This window comes from Sceloporus undulatus, chromosome 3 (assembly GCF_019175285.1).
Source record: "Sceloporus undulatus isolate JIND9_A2432 ecotype Alabama chromosome 3, SceUnd_v1.1, whole genome shotgun sequence".
Classification (NCBI taxonomy): Eukaryota; Metazoa; Chordata; class Lepidosauria; order Squamata; family Phrynosomatidae; genus Sceloporus; species Sceloporus undulatus.
This window is the reverse complement of record NC_056524.1, coordinates 184237215-184261714: the sequence shown is the minus strand read 5'-3', so window position 1 is coordinate 184261714 and position 24500 is coordinate 184237215. Positions and strand designations below refer to the sequence as shown.

General features: G+C 38.9%; 1 protein-coding gene across 5 annotated transcripts in view; it reads left to right on the top strand.

The window, feature by feature from the left end:
* INPP5A (inositol polyphosphate-5-phosphatase A) overlaps positions 1–23258 on the top strand; it is a 318955-nt gene extending 295697 nt beyond the window's left edge. For 2 of the 5 annotated variants that reach the window (XM_042456963.1, XM_042456964.1), the window contains exons 13-16: positions 12498–12609; positions 18844–18912; positions 19717–19753; positions 20081–23258. In XM_042456963.1, coding sequence (XP_042312897.1) covers positions 12498–12609; positions 18844–18912; positions 19717–19753; positions 20081–20208 — 346 coding nt within the window. In that variant the 3' untranslated portion in view covers positions 20209–23258. Of the gene's footprint in view, positions 1–12497; positions 12610–18843; positions 18913–19716; positions 19805–20080 lie in introns of all 5 variants that reach the window. The other 3 variants (XM_042456965.1, XM_042456966.1, XM_042456967.1) reach the window with 3 other exon arrangements.
* The last annotated feature ends 1242 nt before the right edge of the window (positions 23259–24500 follow it).

The following is a 24500-nucleotide window of genomic DNA, read 5'->3' as shown; positions in this document are numbered from 1 at the left end:
TCCATGCAAATCGTATGAACACAAAAATGTTCTATGCAAGTTTTTAGAAACTTAATTAGAAAAAAATTACACAGTGTATCTTTCCTTTCCCTCTTTTTTTCAATTGAACACTATGAGGAACTATGACTCAGGACCTATTTACCCTTCATAACTTTTGCTTCGAATTGCCTGGTTGACATACGCACACAAAAACACACACCTCTTTTATTTTGACCTCTGACTTGATTGTTAGCTTGGTCTCCATGGTGTCCTTATAGTATTTGCTAGCAGCAGCTGTTTAACACATTGTCCTTTCTTTTGTATTTGCAAACCTTGTTTATCTTCCTAATTTTGCTTAAATAAGATACGCATCAAGACCAGTAAGCTAATAGAGCATCAGAGAAGGCTATTAGTATTTTGGTAAATGTAAATTGGCCAATTTAATTCCAATAGAAATGTGTCCTATACCATGACCTCAACTACCTGATAGATAGCATAAGCACATAATGAAATATCATTATTTGTGGTTATTACATAAGGTAGATGTTAGAAATGAACTACAGTATGTTGATTATACCAACAAAATGCAAATCTCTGGTTTAGATTACTGCAGATACAGTAAATTAATTAAAGTCAAATGTGCAGAAATTATTTAGCAGGAATATAGCTCTCAACATCTAGGTGTATGTTAAATTATTTTTAAGAGCTTTTTCACATTTTATATCTGATGTATTCAGATAAAATATTAACTGGCTTTCATTAAGTTTGTTGTTATGTGCCTTCAGTTTGACTCAGACTTATTGCAACCCTACTGTAGAATTTTCCTGGCAAGATTTGATTCAGAGGAGGTTTGTTATTGTCTTCTTCTGAGGCTGAGAGAATGTGACTTGTCCAAGGTCTCCCAGTGGATTTCCATGGTTTTTTTTTTAATTTTTTTTTTAATTATTATTATTGAGATAATACAAATACATATGTAATATTTAACATAAAATATCTCTTATTCCAAACGATCTTGCACCCTGATATTTATACAGAAAGCTTATTTTCCCATAGTTTTGCAACCTCTTTCCATTTTGCTTTATATTGCTGAACTGTTCTATCATTTTTGGACATTGAGATCATATCCAAGATTGCTAACTCATTCAATTTCAAAATCCATTCTTCTAAGGATGGGATAGAGTTGGCTTTCCAGTATTTGGCAAATAATATTCGAGCAGCAGTTATTGCATATAGTAAAACACTCAACTCATCTTGAACTAGATTGTCCCAAATCCCATCAGTAATATTTAACAAAAATAACTCAGGAGTAAATGGAATATTTTTCCCCATTGCATTTGTTATAGATCTGTGTATCATTATCCAAAAATTTTTAGCCGATTTACACTGCCACCAAAGGTGATATAAGGTGCCTCCTTTTTGTTTACATTTCCAACAGTAAGAAACGCCGTGTTTAGCCAATCTAGCAATCTTAATTGGGGTCAAGTACCACCTAAAAAATAACTTATAATAGTTTTCTCTTAATTTAACACATTTAGTAAAACGGAGGTTTCTTTTCCACACATTTTCCCAACTGTCCATAGGGATAACTCTGCCAATGTCTTGGAACCATCGTATCATGTTAGACTTAACAGTTTCTTCCATCATTTCCATATTCAACAGAAATTTATACAATTTTGTAATTAATTTTAGCCTTGAACTTCTAATAATTTTATCAAAGTCTGTCTCTTTACCCTCTATCCCATCTCCAGAGTGATCTCTTTTCCAATCATCTCGAATTTGCCAATATTTAAACCAATCTAAATAAGGATCCATCTCCTTTAATTCCTCATTAGTTTTTAGTTCTTCATTATCTCCTCTCCTTATTAGAATGTCATCATACCTCCACCATTTATAAGACTGGAACTTTTCTTTCTTATGAAAAGCCTCTTGCGAGGAAGTCCATCTTGGTAAATGTCTGTAAAGTAGTTTTTTATATTTAGTCCAAATAGAGAACATTTAGAGCCTTAGATTGTTGATCTGTCATACTTATATTAATGACTTTCTTTATATATTCTCGAATATTTACTCTTTTTTCATCCGTGATCTCTTCCGCTTTGTATAAGTTCTTATAGTAGTTAGTAACTATATCCTTTAACTTATCTTGTTGGGTGGTGGTAATAGTTCCCTCTCTTAGTCTTAATATAACTCTTTCTTCTTTTTTCTTTTTCAGCTTCCATGCAAGCCATTTCCCCACCTTATTAGCATTTTCGAATTCATTGAATTTGAAATATTTAATTCTGTCCTTCGTTTCCTGCATTATATTTTTGTTAATTTTGTTCTTAATTAACTGTAGATCCTGGAAAATACCCTTATCTTTAGGATTTTTCTTGGCCTCTTGTTCTTTTTCTTTCAGCATTTTCAATAATTCTTGCTCTTTTTTCCTAGTCTTTCTTTTCTTAATCACATGCTGTTGCATTAATATCCCCCTAAAAACCGCTTTACCTGCGTCCCAAATTACGTGCATCGGCATTCCCTCTTTAATATTTTCCTGAAAAAATAATTTTATTTGTTTCTTAACTTTGTTAATTACATCTTCATCCTCTAAAAGGTAATTATTCAATCTCCATATAAATTCTTTTGATCTTTGATGCAACATTAAAAGGACTGGACAGTGATCTGAAAGTGTCATTGGTAAAATTTCCACTCTATTGATATCCTTATACATAAGTTTTGATGATAGTATCATATCTATCCTTGACCAGGATCTGTATCTATTTGAGAAGAAAGTAAAGTCTTTATCCTTAGGATGAAACCATCTCCATACATCCATTAAACTCAAATCCTCTACTAAGTCAAAAGCAGATATAGGAAGCTTACCTTGATTTTTTTTTAAACTGGCTTGACTTATCATCTTTAGTATTCATAACCCCATTCCAGTCTCCAGTGATAATTATATCTTCATAACTTAACTCCTTAACTTTAGCATGCAAATTCTTGAAGAAATTAGATTTATTTTGTTGTGGCGCATACAGGTTAATAATCAACAAAGGTTTATTTTGGATATTTATTTCAATAGCCAAATATTGGCCTTGATTATCTTTAAAGATTTCTTTAGCTCCCAGATTATTACTTACATAAGTTGCAACCCCTCTTTTCTTTTCAGTTGGACTGGAAGCTGAAAATAAATTGCCTAATCTCTTATTTTTCAGCATTGTCAAATCTTTCATATGTATGTGCGTTTCTTGTAGGCAAATTATTGAAGCTTTCTGTTTGATTAAATAATGGAATATTTTCTCCTTTTTGCTTTTAGAGTTTAGTCCATTAACATTCCATGAAAATAATAGATACATCACCTCAGAACTGGGTTCTTTATTAGATAATCAAAAGTTAATTCTTTTTTTTTTTCGTACTTTATTAAAATCTTTTTGTTTCCCCTTTTTCTTTTTTGTTGTTCCCTTGTGTTTCCTCTTTGAAGATTTCCCCCTAAGTGCAGTAGCTCCTTTAACTTGTTCTCCTGATGATTCTTGTTCAGAATCCTCATCGGAAACTTCCGATGAGTCATCATCTATTCTTTTTTCTCCTTCTATCTCCAATTCCTGCCCCTCTTCTGACTCAGCTTGGTCTTGTCTATTTATGTGTTTCCTTTTATTTGTTAAGTTACAGTGGTGCCTCGGGTTACGAAATTAATTCGTAACGCGTCCGCTTTCGTAACCCGAAAAGCCTTCGTAAGCCGAATTGCCATAGGCGCTAATGGGGAAAAGCCGCGATTCCGTGCGAAAAAGCCGAAAAAAGCACCAAAAGTTTTTTCGTAACCCGAAAAAACATTCGTAACCCGGAACAATGATTCCCTATGGGATTTTTTCGTATCCCGAAAATTTCGTAACCTGGGTATTTCGTATCCCGAGGTACCACTGTACTGAGATTTAGATTCTTTTCATGAAATTTATCATCTGCTCTTGTTCTCATCTTCATCTTCCTCTCTGGACTTTGTTGTTTAAAAGGATCTGGCTTCTTGCTATGATGTTCACCCTTATTATCTTTAATCTTTTCTAGGAATTCCTGCATCTTCTCTTGTGAATTAATTATGAATTTTTGTCCTTTTAGTGTAAAAATAAGGCCTTCAAGCTTATCCCATTTATATTTTATTTCTTCTTTTTTTAAGTACTGAAGTAAAGGCTCATAAGCTTTCCTTTTTTGAAATATAGATGAGGGAATTTCTTTAAAGATCTTTATCTCTTGATTTTCAATAAATAATTTTTCCCTAAAGCTTAATTCGTAGATAAGATTCTTAGCTCTTTCTCTTACCAAAAAAACTACAATATCTCTAGGAAGTCTTCTGTTTGTTGCTATTTTAGAATTCACCCTGTACAGTTTATCAACCTCTGAATCTAATAATTCTTGGGACCAATCTATATACTGTGCTAGGGCTGGTATTATCCTCTCGCTCAAATCCTCACCGTATCTTTCCTGAAGTCCTCTGAGTCTCAAAGCTTTCTCTTTTAATTTTGTTTCTATCAATAAATTTTTTCTCTACTTCCTTTCTATGTGAATTTTCTAAGAGAACTGTCCTATATTCTAAATCTTCAGTGTTTGCATGAACTTTAGATATCCTTTTTTTTAGATCCTCTGTTTCTTTAGAGAATTTATGGACATTATTCTTTATTTCCTTTTTCAAATCTTGGATCTCATTCTGTAAATCTCGTTTTATTTCATCTCTTAGGTCTTTAAATTCAGTTCTTAATTCTGTTCGTATCTCTTCTCTTATTTCCTCTCTTAATTTCCTCATTTCCTCTTTAACTATTTTGCCAAGCTCTGACATTTTAGTAATATTTATTGGGGGCAGGAAAGTTTCTTCTACTAAGTTATCTTCGGTAGATTCTCCCGCTGCCATTTCTCTCAAGTATAGCTTCAATAACCAATTATTGTTCTAATATAAATGTAGAAGGTAGGTGGAAAAAAAGAACCATATAAAGAATCCTAATCAAAAACAATACATCACCCAACTCGCAGTGGATGAAAGAGGAGTACCTCTCCTAACTTCCAATGAGCCAAAAGAGAGAAAAAAATTTCAAATGAAGTCACATAAGATGAATACAATCAAAAGATCAAAGATAAATTCTTCATGTGGAAATACTTATCTAGTAGTTATCTAATAAAAATAAAATTGGTGGGCGTCACATCAGCCTTAAGGCACAAGTAGAGGGAAGGGAAGTCTTCATCACAGAACTTAACATCAAAATAAGCAAAACCAAAGTAACTTCTCCGACTCTCCTTAATAGGAAGAGATAGATATTATGGAAGCTACAAAATCTGTAGCTACAAGGATTCCCTCTACTGTCAAGGGGTCCAAGAGTCAAAACTCTCACCCCTTTTCCTGTTTCGCCATACACCGTATGCAGTGGGGTGGGGGTTGGGGCAGGCTAAAAAGCCTCCGCCGGCCCAGATGACTCCTCCTCTCCTAGTAAAGGCAGCTTTGAAGGCTTCTGCTGCTTACTCCTCCTCTTCCCAGGCACTGCTGCTGTAAGTAGAGGGTGGTGGTAAAGGCAGCTTTGAAGGCTTCTGCTGCTTGCTCCTCCTCTTCCCAGGCACTGCTGCTGTAAGTAGAGGGTGGTGGTAAAGGCAGCTTTGAAGGCTTCTGCTGCTTGCTCCTCAGTGGATTTCCATGGTTGAGCAAGGTTTCAATGCCTGGTTTCTGGGAGTCCTCTTTGCCATAAAGTACAGAATCCTAGAAATATTAGAAGGGAAAGGTGTTACCATCTAATAATAATAATAATAATAATAATAATAATAATAATAATTTGTTTTATTTATATACCACTATTCCAAAGATCATAGCGGTGAACAGCAAGTAAGCTAATTAGCAAGTAAGCTAATTTGCCCCCAACAGTCTGGGTACTCATTTTAGCAACCTCGGAAGGATGCAAGCCTGAGTCGAGCTTGGGCCCTTTTGCTGGTCTTGAACTCGCAGCCTTGTGGTTTTGAGTGAATGGCTGCAGTACAGGCATTTAACCACTGTGCCACTAGAATCTGGGGGCCTTACCTTTTCATATGTCTAATTGTCACAATAAGATAAATAATTTACTTAATGTGGTAGTGACAATCTTAAAAGGCCATATGTTGGGCAGAGGAATGTCTGATGACTGAAGTCATGTGCCCAATTATAAATACTTAACTCCTTCTGAAAGCAACATATCCACATGAAACAGGCCATGAGATTGTTGATAAAGGATGAAGGTCACCTTCCTTTGAAGTAGCAAAGTAGCAAAATTCCCATTGATTTAAATGGATCTGAATTTTAGCATTGACCACAGTCCAAATTCCAAAGGGCTCCAGTATACAAAGAATCTAAACACAAATTACTCCCCAGTACTGAAGAGAACAAGGCATCACATAACTGGATCAGGGCAAAAATGTCCATCTGCCTTTACCTCTTTTTTAGCTTATCTACTGCTTTGAGAAGTTTGGAATAAGCAGTATCAGGGTTAATATTTAGCTATCTAATGCATGTAAATTTAATACAGCAAATATGCGTAACTAAGTATGCAACAATACTTCTAGCTCACTACATGTGTCTGTTGTAGAAAGTGCTTCCTCAAACACTGACTGGAATTCACAATCACAGTTATGAATGCATATGCATTCGTTACTGATTCATATTTGTGATCCCTGAATAGTGTAGGGCAGCGGTCCCCAAAGTTTTCCTCTGGGACAACAAATCTAGCATGCATGCACACAGCATGTATTTCTTGATATTAGATCTACTGTTCTACTGCAAGTTCAGAACAACCAATCTCAGTCGCTGCTCCCTTTGCTCCTGGCCACCTTGGGAACAGCAACCAAGAAACTGGCTGAGCAGTGACTAAGAAGCCTCTTGCCTATGCATGTGGGAGGCCTCTTGGTTGTTCTCCTAGGATGACTGGGTGCCAGGGAAGAAGCTTCTCCTTAGTGAGGAAAGACTCTCAATCCTTCATCAGGGTAGAGAAGGGAGCAGCTGCTAAGTGTGTAGGGAATTTACAGAAGCTACATGCTCTCAACTGGAGACTGGTGCAGATGGGGAAAGGGAGAGATTTTAATTACACTCCAAGACGAAGGACCCTTTCTGAGAATCAACCCCAGATACTCCTCCCTCTCCTTCCTCAGATATATGCATTCCCCTCAAAGCTTCAAGTGTCCCCCCCCACAACTTTGTTTCTTCTAATACATTTTCTCTCAGCCTGTCCAATGAAAAAAAAGTAGGATCAACAGTGAAACTATAACCTACCAGCCAAAGTCCCAGCAAAGCTCACAAATCTTAAGCAGCGTCCCAAATTTGAAAGCTCCCTTTTTGCTCCTTTTTCTCCTCCTTGTTCCTTGCTCCAGTCAGTCAGCTTGTCGCAAAATGGGGCCATCACTTTAGGATCACTACAGAAGTGATGCCCTGTGACCAAGCCTCGCAAGAGTTTCCCAAAAGCCATTGCCACTACAAGTGAAAGATGAGACTAAGGGAGTGAACTCACAGGGACAGGCAAAGAGCAGGAAACACCACTACACAAGGCAAACACCAAAGTTGCATGGTGGTTTTAAGGGATTCTGAAAAGAAGTTTCATCCTCACCATGATCCTAAAGCCACTAATCCCCTTTTTCTTTCTTGCACATCAGTACTTTGACCGAAGGCCCCCTGTCATCCTCTTTCCCCCTCACTGCCCCCTCTCACTCTCTTTTCTGCTCGCTGCCCCCCTGGATCTTTCCACTGCCCCCAGGGGAGCATACTACCCACTTTGGGACTCAGTGGAGTAAGGAATACATAGGAATTATAGAAGTCCTCCAAGATTAGGATTGTCAGGCTGGGAGACACAACCTAGCTACACATCTAAGGTAGTTACATAACTAAGTAGCACATGTAGAATTCTGACCGTTCATCCCATCAGAAGTACTCAGAATCAAACAGAGATGTATTAATATGTTACTTATAAGAGATCCTGAGGAATGCTGTTTTTTAGGGAGAGAATTAAAGATATAGTAACTTGATAATAATCTCCATATTCTTTTAAAATGTTAAGCCTGCAGTCCTATACACACTTCATTGTTGTTGTTTGCCTTCAAACTGTTTCCAATTTATGGCGATCCTAAGACGAACCTATTACAGGATTTTCTGGGGCTGAGAGTGTGTGACCTGCCCAGTAGTTTTCATAGCCAAGCGTGGAATTGAACTCTGATTTCAGGGTGGTAGTCCAAAGCTCAAACCACTACCTGTTGGCTCTCCCTATACACACATACCTTGGAGCAAGTCTCATTAAACTCAGGCTTACCTGCATGCATAGCATTGTACTGTAACTGTGTAACTTTCTTATGCTAAAATATATAATCACATTCTATATATAACATTACAATGTATTAGCTGTGAAATTTCAACAGTTTGAATAGTTCAGATGCTTGATGCAGTCATGATGAAATGGTGAAGTTCACAGTTGGAATTGGACAGTAAAATATGAATCTTGAAAGCATTATGATTTCCGTTGCAGCCAGCGTTTGCATATTCCAGTGCAATAACGCCAAGCAGCTTGACCTCTCTGAGATGAACAGATGTTCTTCTAAGACCTCCCCTCTAAATGGCATGCTTATTTTATGAAAGGTTGCACTTGATTTTATTGCCAACTTCTGTTGCATGTTAACTGCCATATCATTTATGGTTTCAGAAGATGGAAGAGATTAATTCACAAATTTGAAGAAGATATTTTTGAAAGGGTCATTGAGTTTTCTGGCTGTAATTGTAATTGCATCATCATTCGTAAAACAATATTGATTAAACATGGAATTCCTGTGGTCCAGCTATTTCTCGCAAGCAGCACATATCATTCAACTGATCTCTTTTTTAGCCCTCTAGCAGAATATATTTTGGATCGGCTGGTGTGTTCTAGTGTCTCCCAGCACATAATTCAGTGCAGAACAGGTCTACTAGTGTATTTTCAACTCATTGTATAAGGTGTCTATCTCCAAGTCTTTCCCACAGGTTTGTTGTATCATAAAACATTCCCCAGAATTCTTTGGAACATTGTTATTTCTGTTTATCACTATTTGTTTTACATCCTTCAGAACTATAGAATCCTTAAAGAAAAAAATATTACATGACTGGAGTCTAGCATTTCTCAAACAAACCCTCAAACCGAGAGTTGGCCTCAGCCCAATGTAGCAGACTGACACCAGACTCTATAAACTTCGTTTGATGAAGGAGAGAAAAAATGAAGTAGCATAATGTACAGTGAGTTATATAGATCAAAATATGTTTGTGCTTTGTACATTTTGAGCCATGCCCAAAAATTTAATTATCTGAATTCTGTAATGCCTCATAATAAACATCATCTTCCCTTATAGTAAAATACTCAGTTACTAAAACCTGGTGGGGTTTTTTTGGTGTGAAATAAAAATGTTGGTCTTCTGTCATGCTGCACCTAGAAGCATATGGCTGGAAAGGATCTATCATCTAGTCCACCTCATTGCCTTTGAAGGCAGTCTACAGTGACAACATCCCTAAGAGATGGCTATCCAATCTCCCCTTAATTATTACAGCAACTATGCCAGTAACATTAAATGATAACATTGAGCAGCACTGTTGTAAGGAACCTCTCATAGTTACATACCTTTAGCAATGTGTGCCAGCTCACAGTCATAATCAAGGGAGCAGGTTCTCGTGTTCCTCAAATATAGAGGGAGTCTCTGTCCTCATAGAATTGGAAGAGACCTCAAAGGCCATCCAGTCATAGTAGTATAGTATGTATAACTATATGTAGCATAGTAGTATAACTCTAACAGAGATAAAGAAAAAAAGAATGAAAGAAACATTCAGTCTGGCAAGCAGACATGTAATGAGAGAATTAAGAGCAGTAGAAAACATCGATGGCAAAGGTCCAAACATCAGCAGTGGGACCAACCAAAAGTAGAGTAGGAAGAACAGAAGCAATGAATACAGGTGTGTGTTTACCTTGGCCTATATTAGAAACTCCCAGGACATTAAAAAAAACACCACACCATGCAGTGGATTTTAAAAGTTGCTGCTAACAACAGAAACTCACAAGAAAAATTCCAGGACAGGAAGAATGTTGCATGGATACCAGGGGGACATAAAGATAACTACAGCTATAATTCCTACTGTATCCCAAGGCTTTTTGCCAGTATGGGGGAGTCTGTTAGTTCATTTTGAAGTTTGTTTTTTTTAACTGAAATTAGTCCTTGCTGCACTATGGCTTATGAACACCAAGTTATAGAATATATATATACATAATGCTTCAGGACTCAACTGTTAGCCATATATGCTGGGCTTTGTTTATAGTGCTTGCAGCGACAGAGAATTAATGCTGTGAAAAGGATGAATGAGAGTGAAAATGATTGATCTGTACAACTTCTCTAATAAATGAGTAGTCTTTGTTATGCCAGGTTCATACACAGCTTAAAAAGAAGAGCTACATTAATAGGTTGCCTGCAAAAGTCAGCCCTTAAATTGTAGACAAAGAGCTTCTGCTAGCAAGAATATTACATCATCAACGCCTCCCATGGACTCTCAGAAATAAGCTGTACTTCTGTATGGCAGTGAAGCAGCAAATTGAATTCTCATAATATGTTTTGAAAATGAGTCTTGTTAGGTTTGATGAGGTGGAAAAGGTACTGAGTTCACTGGTTTGTTCCAATACGTTCAGTACACTTTAGTTGGCTGTTTGCCACGGCTAATCCTTTTAATGGCAGTGTAGCTTGTAAACCCATTTGGTCGAGAGCTATGCATCTCAGTTTTATAATATCACACCAAGTAGGGTGGTAAATAAGTTTCTGTTCAAGCATGAAAGCATTTTCTGTTTCAATCCCACAAATCTTATTTTAAAACCTTCATCGTGAAAGCCTCAATAATTCCTTTTTGAATTCAATAAACAGAATAGATTTCAATATTATTATTTTTTACATTTATATACTGTATTTACTGTTTGCACCTCTCCTTGCACATACACACACACAAAGTGCATCCCTCTAGGGTTCTCCCTTTTCACACACATTTTCCACTAATCACTTACTAATAAGTAATAAAACAACACTTCATAAACTAAATCTCTCTTCTTAAAATTTATCTGAAATATTCGTATCCCACTTTTCAGAGCAAAAACTTCCCATGCAACTTACAAAACCAAATTAACACCATAAAACACTTTTTTAAATCATATAACTCTATTATTTTACAATAACTAAAACACAGCACTAGTGTAGGCCCCAGTTTACAGCACTTTTAATAGAATAGTCAAAACTTATTTCAAATGGAGCCACACTTCCAGCTTTCTTCCTTGTGTTGTTCGAAGATCTCTCTGTATTGTTCTGAAAATTTTTCATCTGTCTACCTCACTTTGTGTGTGTATGCGCCTTCAAGTCACCTGTTGACATGTGGTGACCCCATGAATTTAATAGATTTTTTCTTAGGTAAGCAATACTCAAAGGTGGTTTTGCCAATTCCTTCTTAACTTTGCTCACTGTGAATGAATGGACTTGCCTTTAATATAGGGTACAGATAGGGTGGGCCTATTTGGGAATATGTCTTTTCCTTCCCTTCTTACAGCAGTAATAATCTCTCCTACTAATTTGTTTTCATTCTTGCTTGAAGCCATTGGTTCAGTGTTACTGCTGAAGCAAATTTGTTGTTGTTATGTGCCTTTAAGTCATTTCTGACTTACAGTAACCTTAAGGCAAACCTGTCATGCACTTTTCTTGGCAAGATTTGTTCAGAGGAGATTTGCCACTGCCTCACTTGCTTCAAAGAGCCAGTGGGGTCTAGTGGAATGAGTGTTGGACTAGCACTCTGGAAATCAGGGTTCGATTCCCCACTTTTCCATGAAATCCACTGGGTGACCTTGGGCAAGTCACATACTCTCAGCCTCAGGGGAAGGCACTGGCAAACCTCCTTTGAACAAACAAAGGAAAAGATGTGTTCCCAAATAAGCATACCCTAACTATACCCTGTATTAAAGACAAGTTTGGTACCTACTCCCTCATAAAATGTGCACGTGTGTATGTGTGCGCGTGTGTGCGTGCATGCCTTCAAATTGCCTGTTGACTTATGACAACCCCATGAATTTTATAGGGTTTTCTTAGGCAAAGAATACTCAGAAGTGGTTTTGCCAATTTCTTCTTCTGAAATCTAGCCTACAGCACCTGTATTTGTGGACATACACCCATTGACGTTGTAAGCAGTCTTGACCCTGTTTAGCTTCTAAGATTGGAGGAGATCTAGTGGCTGAGGAGACCTGTAGCTGATCGTTATCTTGAGAAATGTTATTATCTCTTGATATTAGAGTAATATATTCTCAAGAGACCTCAATAAATCTGCAAAATCAGGATTTAAGCAAGAGGTAGATAAACAATTTAGCAGTGGTAGTTAAGAATTAAAACACGTGTGTTTTCATTTTCTAATGACTTTAATAGAATTGATGACTGATACATTTCCCTTGCAATACCTATAAATGATCTTGCTCATAACAGATGTTACGTTTGCTTTCTGTCCTCCCCCCTGCCTTTTTTTTTCCACCCAGCTATCCATATAGTGAAGATTATAGCCAGGGAATGCAGTACATGAACACTAGATGTCCAGCTTGGTGCGACAGGATCCTTATGTCACATTCTGCCAAAGAGCTTATTCTAAAGGTAAGAATTGCCTTCAAACTATAGCCTCTTCACTACTGATAATTGCTTCATTTGCTAAGGCTACAACTATTGGCATATGCATTTATTTTTAAGAATATTTTTTCCAGTCCTCATAATTTGGAAGCAAAATCAAGATCTTGTAAAAGCTAAGAAAGAAATCGATATTTTCAGATTTCTCATTGTTTCAAGACATGTATAATATATGATGTTATGAATTATATTGGATTAAATCCAACAAAAACAAATCCATAGATCAACTTTGTTGTGGTTGTATGCCTTAGAATAGTTTCCAACTTATAGCAAGCTTAAGGCGAACCTATCACTGGGTTTTCTGGGGCTGAGTATGGGGTTGTTCATGCTACGTTATAAAGCGGTTTGAAAACTGGTTTAAAAGGGGGATCGTTCATACTTGCATCAGGTTTTCCCAACCCAAATTCAGTGTGGCCCTGTGCAAATCCCCCATAACCCAGTTCTTTTTGAAATTGGGATCTCAGCATATCTATTCAAAAGCACCAGTGTTTTTTTACCAGCCACAAATGGGAACTTGCTGTCGATTCAGTTTGGAGCACAGGAAAGGGAGGGATTAATGTGCAGGGGGTGTATCACGCCCACCCCTTTGCTCTCTCCCTGCAAGCCAAAGCCAGAGAGGGGATTCTCTTGGGAAGATCCATTAGACAGATTATGCACAGCTTATGCACATGTTTGCTATTGCATGGCTGCAGTAGACAGCACCTTTAAATACTGGAGTCATCGGTATGACAAAGGTGTGCTTGATTTTATTGACATTTTTTTAAAAAAACTCTATTGTTGGGGGTGTGGGTTAGGGGTTGTTTTTCTTCTTTCCTCAGAAATAAAACCACAACAGACTCTGCTCCCACGTTGGTGCAAACAAAGCTCTTGCACATATTTCATTTATATCCTGTGATGGTTTCTTGGCTGAGAGACTGTGACTTCCCTCAAAGCTAACCTATCCCTGGGGGTTACTTAGCAAGGTTTCTTCAGAGGGGCTTGCCATTGCCATCGCCATCCTCCGAGGCTGAGAGAGTATGACCCCCCCCCCAAGGCTAACCTATCCCAGGTTTTTTTGGTAAGGTTTCTTCAGAGGAACTTGCCATTGTCATCCTCTGAGGCTGGCGGAGGGGAGGATTCCCCCCCAAACAGTGTGACGTAGATGCGCATCATTTGATTGGCAGGTTTTTTTAAAAAAACCAAGGACGATCAAAATGTTGGCTCCATTTTAAATCATTACAAATGGTAATGCGAACTTCATATCAGTTAAATTACCACAGAGAAATTTGATCAGGGTAAACATAGTAGTAACTTTGATTCGGTATTGCATCATAGAATCTCCCTGTATCTACTCACCATAAAAACGCTAGTGTGAATGAGCCCTGTGTATGACTCATCCAGAGTCACCCAATGAGTTTCCATTGCTGAGCCAGGATTCAAACACTGGTCTCCAGAGTCATAGTTGAATGTTTTATCAAGACTGGTGTAAATCGCATTGAAATCTCTCTAGTTGGGACTAGTTGGATTTCATTTGAAATCCTATCACAAAAGGTGCTAAATAATGCCCCCTGTCAAACTTCCAGTCATCAACATCTTGTTTCTTCCCATTTGTTAGATGTCCTTTACCAGTTCATGTTAAAATCCCAGCTTTTGAAATGGGAATACATTGTGAAGTTTTGAGAGAGTGAATATTAAAATTGCTTTGAGCTAGTTTGGATTAGACAAAACTATAAAATCAACGAACAAATATATTGTTGGATATACCACCTACTTTCTTTTATTCTTTCAATCTTAGTCATTCATAATAAAATTCAATGATTATTGAATACTAAACTACTAATCATAATTAGAGCTTATTTAGTATGCTTATCTGGTATCCACAGTCTTGCAAAGGATACTTCTATTGGGTAATTAGTTGCTTGCTTGGCATTTCATTCCTTATTATAAAGTTATTTGCCAAAGCCTTACTAGTAAACCACTATGTTTGATTAGAGGGTCATTCTCTGTCCAATTATGTGTACAGAACCTTGGAATGCAAACACTATGTGTGTGGTCTGAGAATAAAATTACCCATTATTTTAAGGATCTGGGTGGATTTAAGTTGTTTTTCTCTTTTTAAATCTCAGTTGCGTAGGACTTTCTTAACTGATCATAGGAGGCCATTCATTACACATGTTCTATAGAAGCCTCCATTAACCATGTCATCTATGTACGTAACAAAGCAATTGCACATATTTTGTTCAATTACATATTGAGTTTCATTTTAATTAATGAACTTACAGTTCATTTCCTTTATTTGGGTGTGCCATCCATGAGCCTGATTTGATAGGGCCAAGGATAAAATACAAATGCTTTTCCATTCTTCTTTTCTAGATGTTTTTCCTGCTGCTGTAAGCATGTAAAGCAATGACCAGAGCTAGCAAGAGACATTCCACTTATGGGCTACTTGCCATATCAGTCAGGATGAAAATGGCATTATGAAGCCCAGCTTGCACACAACTTGTGCTCACAGGAGCCAGCTGAGTGCATTCCTCAGAGATGAGTGAAACCTGACACACTCTCAGCCAATCGCATCACTACCATAGCATGCTTCACTCATTCTCCCCATGCTGGCCAGTACTTCATCCAGGACGTCAGTATATGGGGGCATGGCCAGGCCCTGTGATATCATCTAGACTGCAGAAGGAGCAGAAAGTCTGAGTCACCAATCCCCAAACAGTTGGCCATGTTAGCCAGGGGATTCTGGGAAATGTAATTTAAAAAAAAAACTTTTTCCCATAAATATAATATATTCTTATTTGTCTATTTACTTATTTTGTTTGTTTACATTCTGCCTAGAGTCCCATTATTGCGAGAAATAATTTCTCCAAATAATGGGACTCAAGGTGGCTAACAAAATAATTAAAACAATACAAATTAAAACAATACAAATTCCTATGAGGGAACTATCTATCTGGTAAAAGGATTCATTTATTACTTTTCTAACTACTAGGACTCCCAAAGTGATGTAAAAATAATTTTGGGTAAACATGATGGATGTATTTTTCTTAAAGTACTGAGGTTCGTATAATAACTACAGGCCACGAACAGATTTACCATAAAGCTGCTATTATTATTATTATTATTATTATTATTATTATTATTATTATTATTTCTGCATCTGTTTCACTTGCTAAATGCATGGAAGGTAGATGGACTATTGTTAAAAACCTGCAACAACAACCCAGTTCATTATCTCTAAAGCCTCAATTTCACATCTGTAAAAAGCGAGTAATAGTGACTTATGTCCCAAGTTGATTTATGGGGGCAAGCAAAATCGTAAGCACTCCCCAAGCTTTGTAAAGTATCACTTTAGTAAAAAGTAAAGTTAAGGTGTAACATTTCAGTAAATTTAAAAGTATGGCCCCCTTTGTTTGTTTTTAGAGGGAGAGGTTTTGCCTATGCCCAAATTAGCTGACAGCCAGAGAAGCCAGACTCTGCTCACAGTAGGCCCATACAGATTGTACAGACATGGGGCTGTAAACAGCTCCAGCACAACCTCATTTATCATGCCATGGTCGGTTACCTTCCCAGCATGTTATTTTATGCTTGCTGAGCCCTAACACACCAAAGGTTGCCCGCTGCTCGGGAGTCACAGAACTGCCTGAGAGCATGGCATAATGAATGCTCAGCTGAGTGGAGCGTGTTTCTGTTCGTGCGCTACTGTAATTTGTTTATCTGTCTAAAGATTATGCACTTGAAAATCCACAATTTGATGCTGCCTTTGTAAATTATCAAGTCTCTTTTGATGAATGTATCTCCACTTCCGATGGCGGTGGCATTATGAGCTTGAAATATTGGAAAGTGTTCATGCATACAATGCAGAAGGTTAGGGTTTTTCATATGTGAGTGTGTAGCTGTGTGTCTGTGTATAGATATAGATATAGATTCCTAGGCAAGCATGCTGGAAAGCAAATATGACCTTAAGCTTTCTTACTGCATTAAAGATAATTCAGTTTTAACTTTATAGTCCCAAATGTGGCTGTTTATATATAAAGTTCTTACCCAGTCAGATTTGACGTGATTACAGATGAGGGGAAGCTTGACTGTTTTTCATCTGAAATAAATTAGGATGGGAAACTGTTTGCAAGTGCAGCTGCGGTTGTGTGCATGCATGTGTGTATGAAAGATCTAGGAGGAGGGGTGTGGGTTCCAGATTTAATTATCTTGCAGTTTAACCAGGCTGAGAAATTTCAAGTCAGTCTTTCTTTCTCTTAAGTGATTGCTTTAGCAGGGTCATTATGCTAGATAAACAAAGGAAATGGTCAGTAGTGGTCGATGCTATAGCCAGCGCTGTGTCAATTTCATTATTTGTTTGAAGAGAAGACAGGAAAATAAAGGAAATAAAGTGGCAACATAGAACAGAGCAGAAATAATTCACAAGGTTTGGTTGGGGGGAGATATTCTTCAGTAAAGGCTTATTTTGAAAGGGGTGTAAGTAAAAATCAAACATTTCTTTTAGATCCATGGCAAAATTCCCATTGGCTTTAATGTTTCCAACATTCCTTCTGAACCTGCTACTAAGTGCATGTGGTTGAAAGCCAATTCCATTAAAATCAAAGAGACTTACTCCCAATTAAATATATTTAGAATTGAGCTGTTTGGAGGAAGGGAAAGAAGGGGATGTGTTTCCATTCATTGACAAAATGTGGCACATTTCCCTGTTTTCTCTGTTTCCTATTTTTGTGCATCAACTGGGCTCTAATTAGAGCTAAACACCATTGATTCCAAATCTGGTAATTGGATTAGAACTGAAAGCATTGATTGTGCCTAATTGATTAAAGCATTTTAACAATGGTTTTAGAAAAGAGGAGTTTGAAAAATGTGAAAACTGACAAATGTTTTCCAAATAGCCAGCATTTGTTGATTTAAGCATTGCGTAGGACCACCCCTGATTTGAAGGATTCTGGAAGTAAGTCACAAGTCCTGGGAGGGAATCAGATATCTAGTCAGTATAAGTCCCCATCATTCAACAATGACTAGTGTTCAAAAGACTGCAAGCTTACTTAGTTTACTGGCTTTCTAAAGAGGCATCTGCTTTCAGTTAATAAGGAATATTCACCTGCACTAAAGTGCAGTTGGTTTTAATTGGTCAATGAATTCACCAGTGAAAATTAAGTAAGTCGATTGATTGGTAACTTCAATCAATTGACATCCCTTATGGGTCATGTATTAATTGCTATTATCCTTATTGGTGCAAATGCTTCTGACTCTGGATGCAACCTGGAGCACTATCATTTTAAATCCAGTGACTTTTTATGTGAGTAAATCATGTTTAACTCATCTGCTGAAGTAAGTGACACTGAAATGTGCTTGGCTTGGGTGGATTGACAGGTAGTGGGATTTCAAAGAGAACAAAGGTTGTGTACTTTGAATGGTCTTACAGAAAAAGGAATGTCAGTACTGTAGGTGCCTCTTGCATCTATAGAATCAGATGAGAATCAGTTGCAATGTAATGAAGACCACCTGGTGGCTTAGAAATCAGCTGAAAGATTTCCCACTGAAGCTTGTACAACAGAAGCTGCACTTGTAAATGTTTTTTCTATGTCTTCTAACACTAATAGCAAAGTTTCTATAGATACCTGCTCAGATTTAATCATACTGAGTTCAGTGGGGCTTGCTTTCAAGTAAATGAGTATAGGATTGTTGTAGTTATTGTGTGCCTTCCAAATTGTTTCTGACCTATGATCACCTTAAGGCGAACCTATCATGGGAGTTTTGGGGGCTGAGAGTATATGACTCAGCCAAGGTAGGAGGTTTATAGTAGGTTTCCATGGCCAAGTGGGGAATAGGACCCTAATCTCCAGAGTCATAATCGAATGATCAAATCACTACACCACACTGGCTGTCTTGAGTATAGAATACTGTTGCCTAAATATGACAAGATAGCTTAAGCTTATCCTGTGAGTTAATGCACAGGGGCAAGACCATGCAAACTTTTGCAGATGTATGAAGTTGAGACCCACCCAGCTAGTCTCCCCACTTCAACTTAAGTAATAATATTTTAAGACAAATAAGGAGATGCAGATTCTAAATGAAAATCAATCAATTTTAACAAGCCTGGTATCCTCCTTCCTCCTATTGTTTCACTCTTATGCCTGTGCATTTGACCTCAGCACAGACACTTTGCAAAAAAAGTTAAAACTGACTTGAGGCTGGTTTTATGTTGTTCTTTTTCCCCCCTAGTCAGAAAATGAAGAAAAGCAAGTGGTGTATGACCATATTGGACCAAATGTCTGCATGGGGGACCACAAGGTAAACCTGAATTCAATTCTCACTGGTGGTCAGCCTGCAAGGGTCTCTCTTCAGGGTCTGGAAACACATTACCCTTTATGTATTCTGGGCACTTCTGACCAAAAATTAACTTTTTCCTCAGTCTCAAGTTGTGGGGGGGGGGGCAGCACTGTGTGTAATGCAACACATGTTCAAATAATACTGATTTGAATATATATCTGTTTGAATACATAGGAGCATTTTCTATAGAACATTGAGAACCTTTTCATTAGGGCTTTTTCCTGGAGGCTGACCTGTTACTCACTGGTGGGTTGAGGGCAGCTAATGCAACCTACTTACCTGGAAGGGTATTCCACTGCTTTCAATGAAACTTTCCACTGAGGAAACACAGGGGAGGGCAGGGGGCTTGCAAGGTCACCCCTCTCCATCACTGAACAAATCCCTTTCCCTTTTTTACTCAAGAAGTAAGCCCTATAGTGTTGAAATGGGTGTTTGCTCCCAAGTAAGCAGGATGTTGGGAAAGAGCCTTCCTATTCCGACCTGTGGTATTTTCCCTCCCTGATCTGAAGGCCATCCAGGGTTCAAGAGAGGCAGGGGACTGTGTGCCTCTCTGCCAGCTGGACCTCCAGAGAGGCTCCTTCCCCATCATCTTGCAGAGGAGGGTGATGGATGATGGGATGCTGGCATGGATGGAGGAGGGAGGTTTGGATGCTGAGGATGCCAGTGGCAGCTCCAGCTTCTAACCTCTTTCCCTTGCCTCCTTTCTTCCCTCCTTTTCTCCTCCCACCCACCCTCCCTTCTCTCTCTCTTTTTCTTTTATTGCAGCCTGTGTTCCTGTCCTTTCGAATAGCTGCGGGGGCAGGTAAACCTATTGCCAATGTACACAAGTGTTGTCTCGTGCAGTGATGTGGTGGTAAATATCACATTAGAATTTTTTTCTTCTCACCCACTCCTTCGTTCCTTCCTTCCCTCCCTCCCTCCCTTCATCCTCCACTCCCACCCTTCACCTCCTTTTGCTTTTATTGTTTTCCCACGCTCCCTTCCCTTCTTCCTCTCCCTTTGAACCCACCCCCTTTTATATATAAATATATATATAGATATATATATATATAGTTTTGTGGAGGGGGGTTTATTTATTTATTTATTTTAGTCTTTCTTTTTAAAAAAATCAAAAACCCCAAACCCACAGTTGCCAATCAATTCTGCAACAGGGAAAAGATGCCTCCGACAGGAGAAAATCTTCCGGGAAAGTGTTTTATAGTGAGGAAGAGGAAGAGGAAGGCCTGGAGGTCTGTCCTGTCGTCGCTTCATCCCTGACAGCTCTCATCCTCCGTTGCATCCATGCGTGCCATGTTGGTTTTATACTGTTGTTACTGTTGTTGTTATTCCTGTTATTTTGTTGTTGGGTTTTTTAGTCTGTTGATCATACACTATTCTTCTTCGGTGTCTGGGCTAATTTTTTTTTAGTCCCAGGGAAAGAAAAAAAGGAGAGAGAGAAACTTTCATACCTCACCGTCTTGTATATCCTGTGACACCCGATATGGACTTTTTATTTTTATATGGAGATGCATCTATTATATGCCACAGTCTGGTTGCCAAAAAAGTAATAATAACAACCTCCTCTAAAACCACCCCTGAACCCCTCTAGTTTGCTGCGGTTTGTTCTGTGTTTCCAAGACTTCACCGTGCTTTTTTAAGAAAAAACTTTTAAGTTTATCAATGTGAAATAATAGATAATATTCCAGATTAGGACTCTTTTCACCACCCTTCTCCAGCTTCAAGCCAGGTTGCGATTTTGTACATTGCCTTGTATAGAAGTTCCGCTGTGATCACTGTATGTTGACCAAGATTTATGGTTCATGTGGGATGGGGGGGGCGGGAGGGTGTTTGAATTTTTTTTTTGTCATTTTTATAGACTTTTCTGTTTTTTCCATGTTATGTACTATACTGCCATGTTCCATGGTTTTTGAATCACACAACAGCAGCTGCTTTCTATCCGTGTATATATTTATATATTTGTATGTGAGTGTGTATAGAGATATATATATACACAGATATTATAATTTATAATTATACGCCGTTTGTCTTTCCTGCTACATAAAAGAGAGATCTCTCCCATAGCGTAGACAGCGCCTTGCCCAGTCCTAAATTCTGGTCTGTTTGCATTCCACTCAACCTATGGGATTTAAATGCCAAGGAAAATGGAGGTGAGATCCACATGCGTAGGTGGCTGAGTGGGAAGAGGCCATGGCCATGAAAAACCCACCCTGAAACACTCTTATTTTCAATTGAAACCCATTGGGAACATTGTGTTTCCTCGGATGTTAAGTCCTACACATTTCATCAGAGTTGATTCTGGGTGCCACACTGTAGAAATAATGCATTTTGACATCACTTTAAGTGCCATAGTGCCATCCTCCAGAATCTTGGGATTTGTAGTGTCGTAGAGCACCAGCACTCTTTGGCAGAGAAGGCTGATGACCTTGTAAAATTACAAATCCCAGAATTCTCTAGGATGGAGCAACAGCATTTAAGGTGGTGTCAAACTGTATTATTTCTACAATGTAGATGCACCTTTGGAAGTTTGCAAAGCACTTGTCTAGGAGCATCTCCCCCAGAAAGCTCTAGGGCTGCATCCACACTTCAGAAATAATCCAGGTTGACACCATTTTAACTGCCGTGGCACAACACTATGGAATTCTGGAATTGTAGTTTTGTGAAACATTTAGCTTTCTCTGTCAAAGAACTCTGGTGCCGCAGCAAACTACAATTCACAGAATTCTATAGCATTGAGTCATGGCAGTTAAATTGGTGTCAACCTGAGTTATTTCTGGAGTACAGGTGCAGTTTTGGACTTACTTGGAGGCTTAGGATCAGTACATGCCACAAGGACAGCCTTGGAGCCTTTTCACTGGTCCTATTTATACCATCATCATTCCACTTTTAACTGCCATGTTATATAGACTTGGGATTTGTAGTTTGAGCTCTTTGGCTGAGCATTCCATGTACCTTTCCCTAAACTTGAATCCCATTTTTGTTAGAAGGGGAGAGGGATTATACAAATAAATAAAATACCACGATCCCATAGGATGGAACCATGGCAATTAAAATGGAATTACGGTGTTAAATGTATACATGTTCTAGGATGTGGGGGTGAGCACAGATGGGAGTGGAGAAGTGAGGCTCCCTGTTCTAAAAAAATGAAGAAAGAATAGCTCCAGGGTTAGAGCAGCCAAGTGCCCTATAAAACTGGGAAAGTTGCCTTTGGGGATTGCAATGCCCAGAATCCCCAAGTAGAATTCTGGGAGCTAGATTTTTTTTAAAAGTCCCAAGCCCTGCTTTCCTTGGTGTGGGTGTGTACACAGACACACACACACATGTCGGCACACTTCCCCAGTTACTTTTCTGTAGCCACTTATTTAAGTAGCAGATTTGGGTGCCCCGGGGGAAAAATGTCAAGGAGAGAGAAAATAGCCCTGTGTGGTTTGCAAAATTTTGGCCATGGTTTAAAAATTGCAGTGGATGGGTCAGAGGTCTATAAATCCCTCTTAAACCTTTCAAAAAAAAAAAAAAAACACTTCCCCTTGGCCCACTTCTTCTTCCCTTTCTCCCTCCAAACCCTGCAGCATTAAAAGGCGATTAGAGCATCTGTTGTTGATGAAACACAAACACACACACACACAGAGGACAGCTTTTGTGATTCTTTTTTAAAACACTACTGGCTTCAGGTGGAGTCTGAATCTGGGCTGAAAGCTCTCTAAATAATAATCTGAGCAAACCCTGCAGTTTGGTGTGTGGTTTCCATCTGGGAGGGATGGTGCATCAGCTCTGGGTTTTAGACTGAACTTTCAGGGCCCTATTCAGGTTGCAGAACCTAACTTCCCAAGAGGTTTGGCTCTTTTGATGGCTTCTGTTAAAGGTTAGATTTATTACTCTGCACCTGTACTGCAGAGATAATCTAGTCTGGTACCACTTTAACTGCCATTGTTCAATATGCTGTGAGATTCTAGTATTTGTAGTTTGTTGTGGCACCAGAGCTCTGACAGAGAAGGCTAAATGTCTCACAGAACTACAGCTCCTAAAATCCTACAACACTGAGCCCTGGCAGAGTGGTGTCAAACTGGATTATTTCTGCAATGTGGATGCAGCCTTAAGACTCGGAGCAAATTCTCTGTTCCACAGTCACGGAAGTTGCCCAGGGGTCTCATGCAGAGAGTGACCACCCTCCTCCCAGGCTGGCCTATGACAACTGGGGAGCGAAAAGCATTGGGGCATGGTGAGCATTGGGAGATAAAATTGCCTTTTGCGTGTTCACTTGGATATGAGCATTCTGGTTCTCAAGCAATAAAAACTGATCCTGGTGAAAGTGGCCCTGGCTCTTTTTCTCTCTTGTGTGTGTATCTTTGCCTCTGTCCATGCAATCTAAATTTTTCCAAAGTGGGGGTTTCGGTCTAGTCGAATTTCTACACTGAGAAGAGACTCTTCCTGGCACAGCTCTGTGGGCGCAGCTACACTGTAGAAATAATGCAGTTTTTTAACACAGCTTTCACTGTCATGGCTCCATCCTACAGAAACCTGGGATTTGTAGTTTGGTGCAGCATCAGCATTCTTTGGCAGATAAGGCTGAAGACCTTGTAAAACTCCAAATCCCAGGATTCCATAGGATGGAGCTACAGCACTTACCGTGGCATCATTTCTCAATGTTGCTTTGCTCCTCAAATGCCACTCTGCAAGGAAAGTCCAAAAACACAGGTAACTACTGGTCCTTGCCTTTCTCATCCCTTGTTGTTGCACACCTTCAAGTCATTTCTGACTATAGAGACACTAAGGGGAAACTATCATGGGGTTTTCTTGGCAAGATTGGTTCAGAGGACATTTGCCACTGACTTCCCTTGAAGCTGAGAAAGTGTGACTTGCCCAAGGTCACCCAGCAGGTTTCATGGCTGAACTAGTCCCCAGAGTCATAGCCAACACTCAAACTATTACTAATCTCACCCTTGCAGAAAATGAGGGAGCCAGAAACAGCATGGAGGCAATGACAAGGGACTCTGAATATTCCTTGCCTACGGAAACCCTATTGAATTAATAGTTACCTTAAATCAACAGGAGACTTGAAAGTCCCTCCACCACAAAAGAGGCTAAAGTTAGACTTGTAAAGCGTGGAGGTTGGGGGGGAGGGCTGGGCAGACAACATCATCACTCCTACTAATCCAAAGATCCCCAGGTTTTAACCCATCCCACTGCTACACCTGGCAGAAGCTCTTGGAGCACCCTTTGGCAGCTGTTTTGCAATAGATCATGGAAGCTGTCCTGAGTTCAGGCAGAAAGTAACTTGCAAAGGCAGCAACATCAGTGAAGCAGAAGGCATTGTGTGGCTTCAAGTCGTTTCTGACCCCTGTCATGGGGCTTGCCTTTTCCTTCCTCTGATGCCGAGAAAGTGTGACTTGCCCATGGTCACCCAGTTTCCATGACCATGTGAGGATTCAAACCCTGGTCTCCAGAGGTCTAGTCCCAGTATTCAAAACTACTACACCACACTGGCTCTCAATCTTGGAGGTATTTAAGTCCAGATCCTGCCCAAGGTGTTATGTTGGTGGGGAATCTCATTG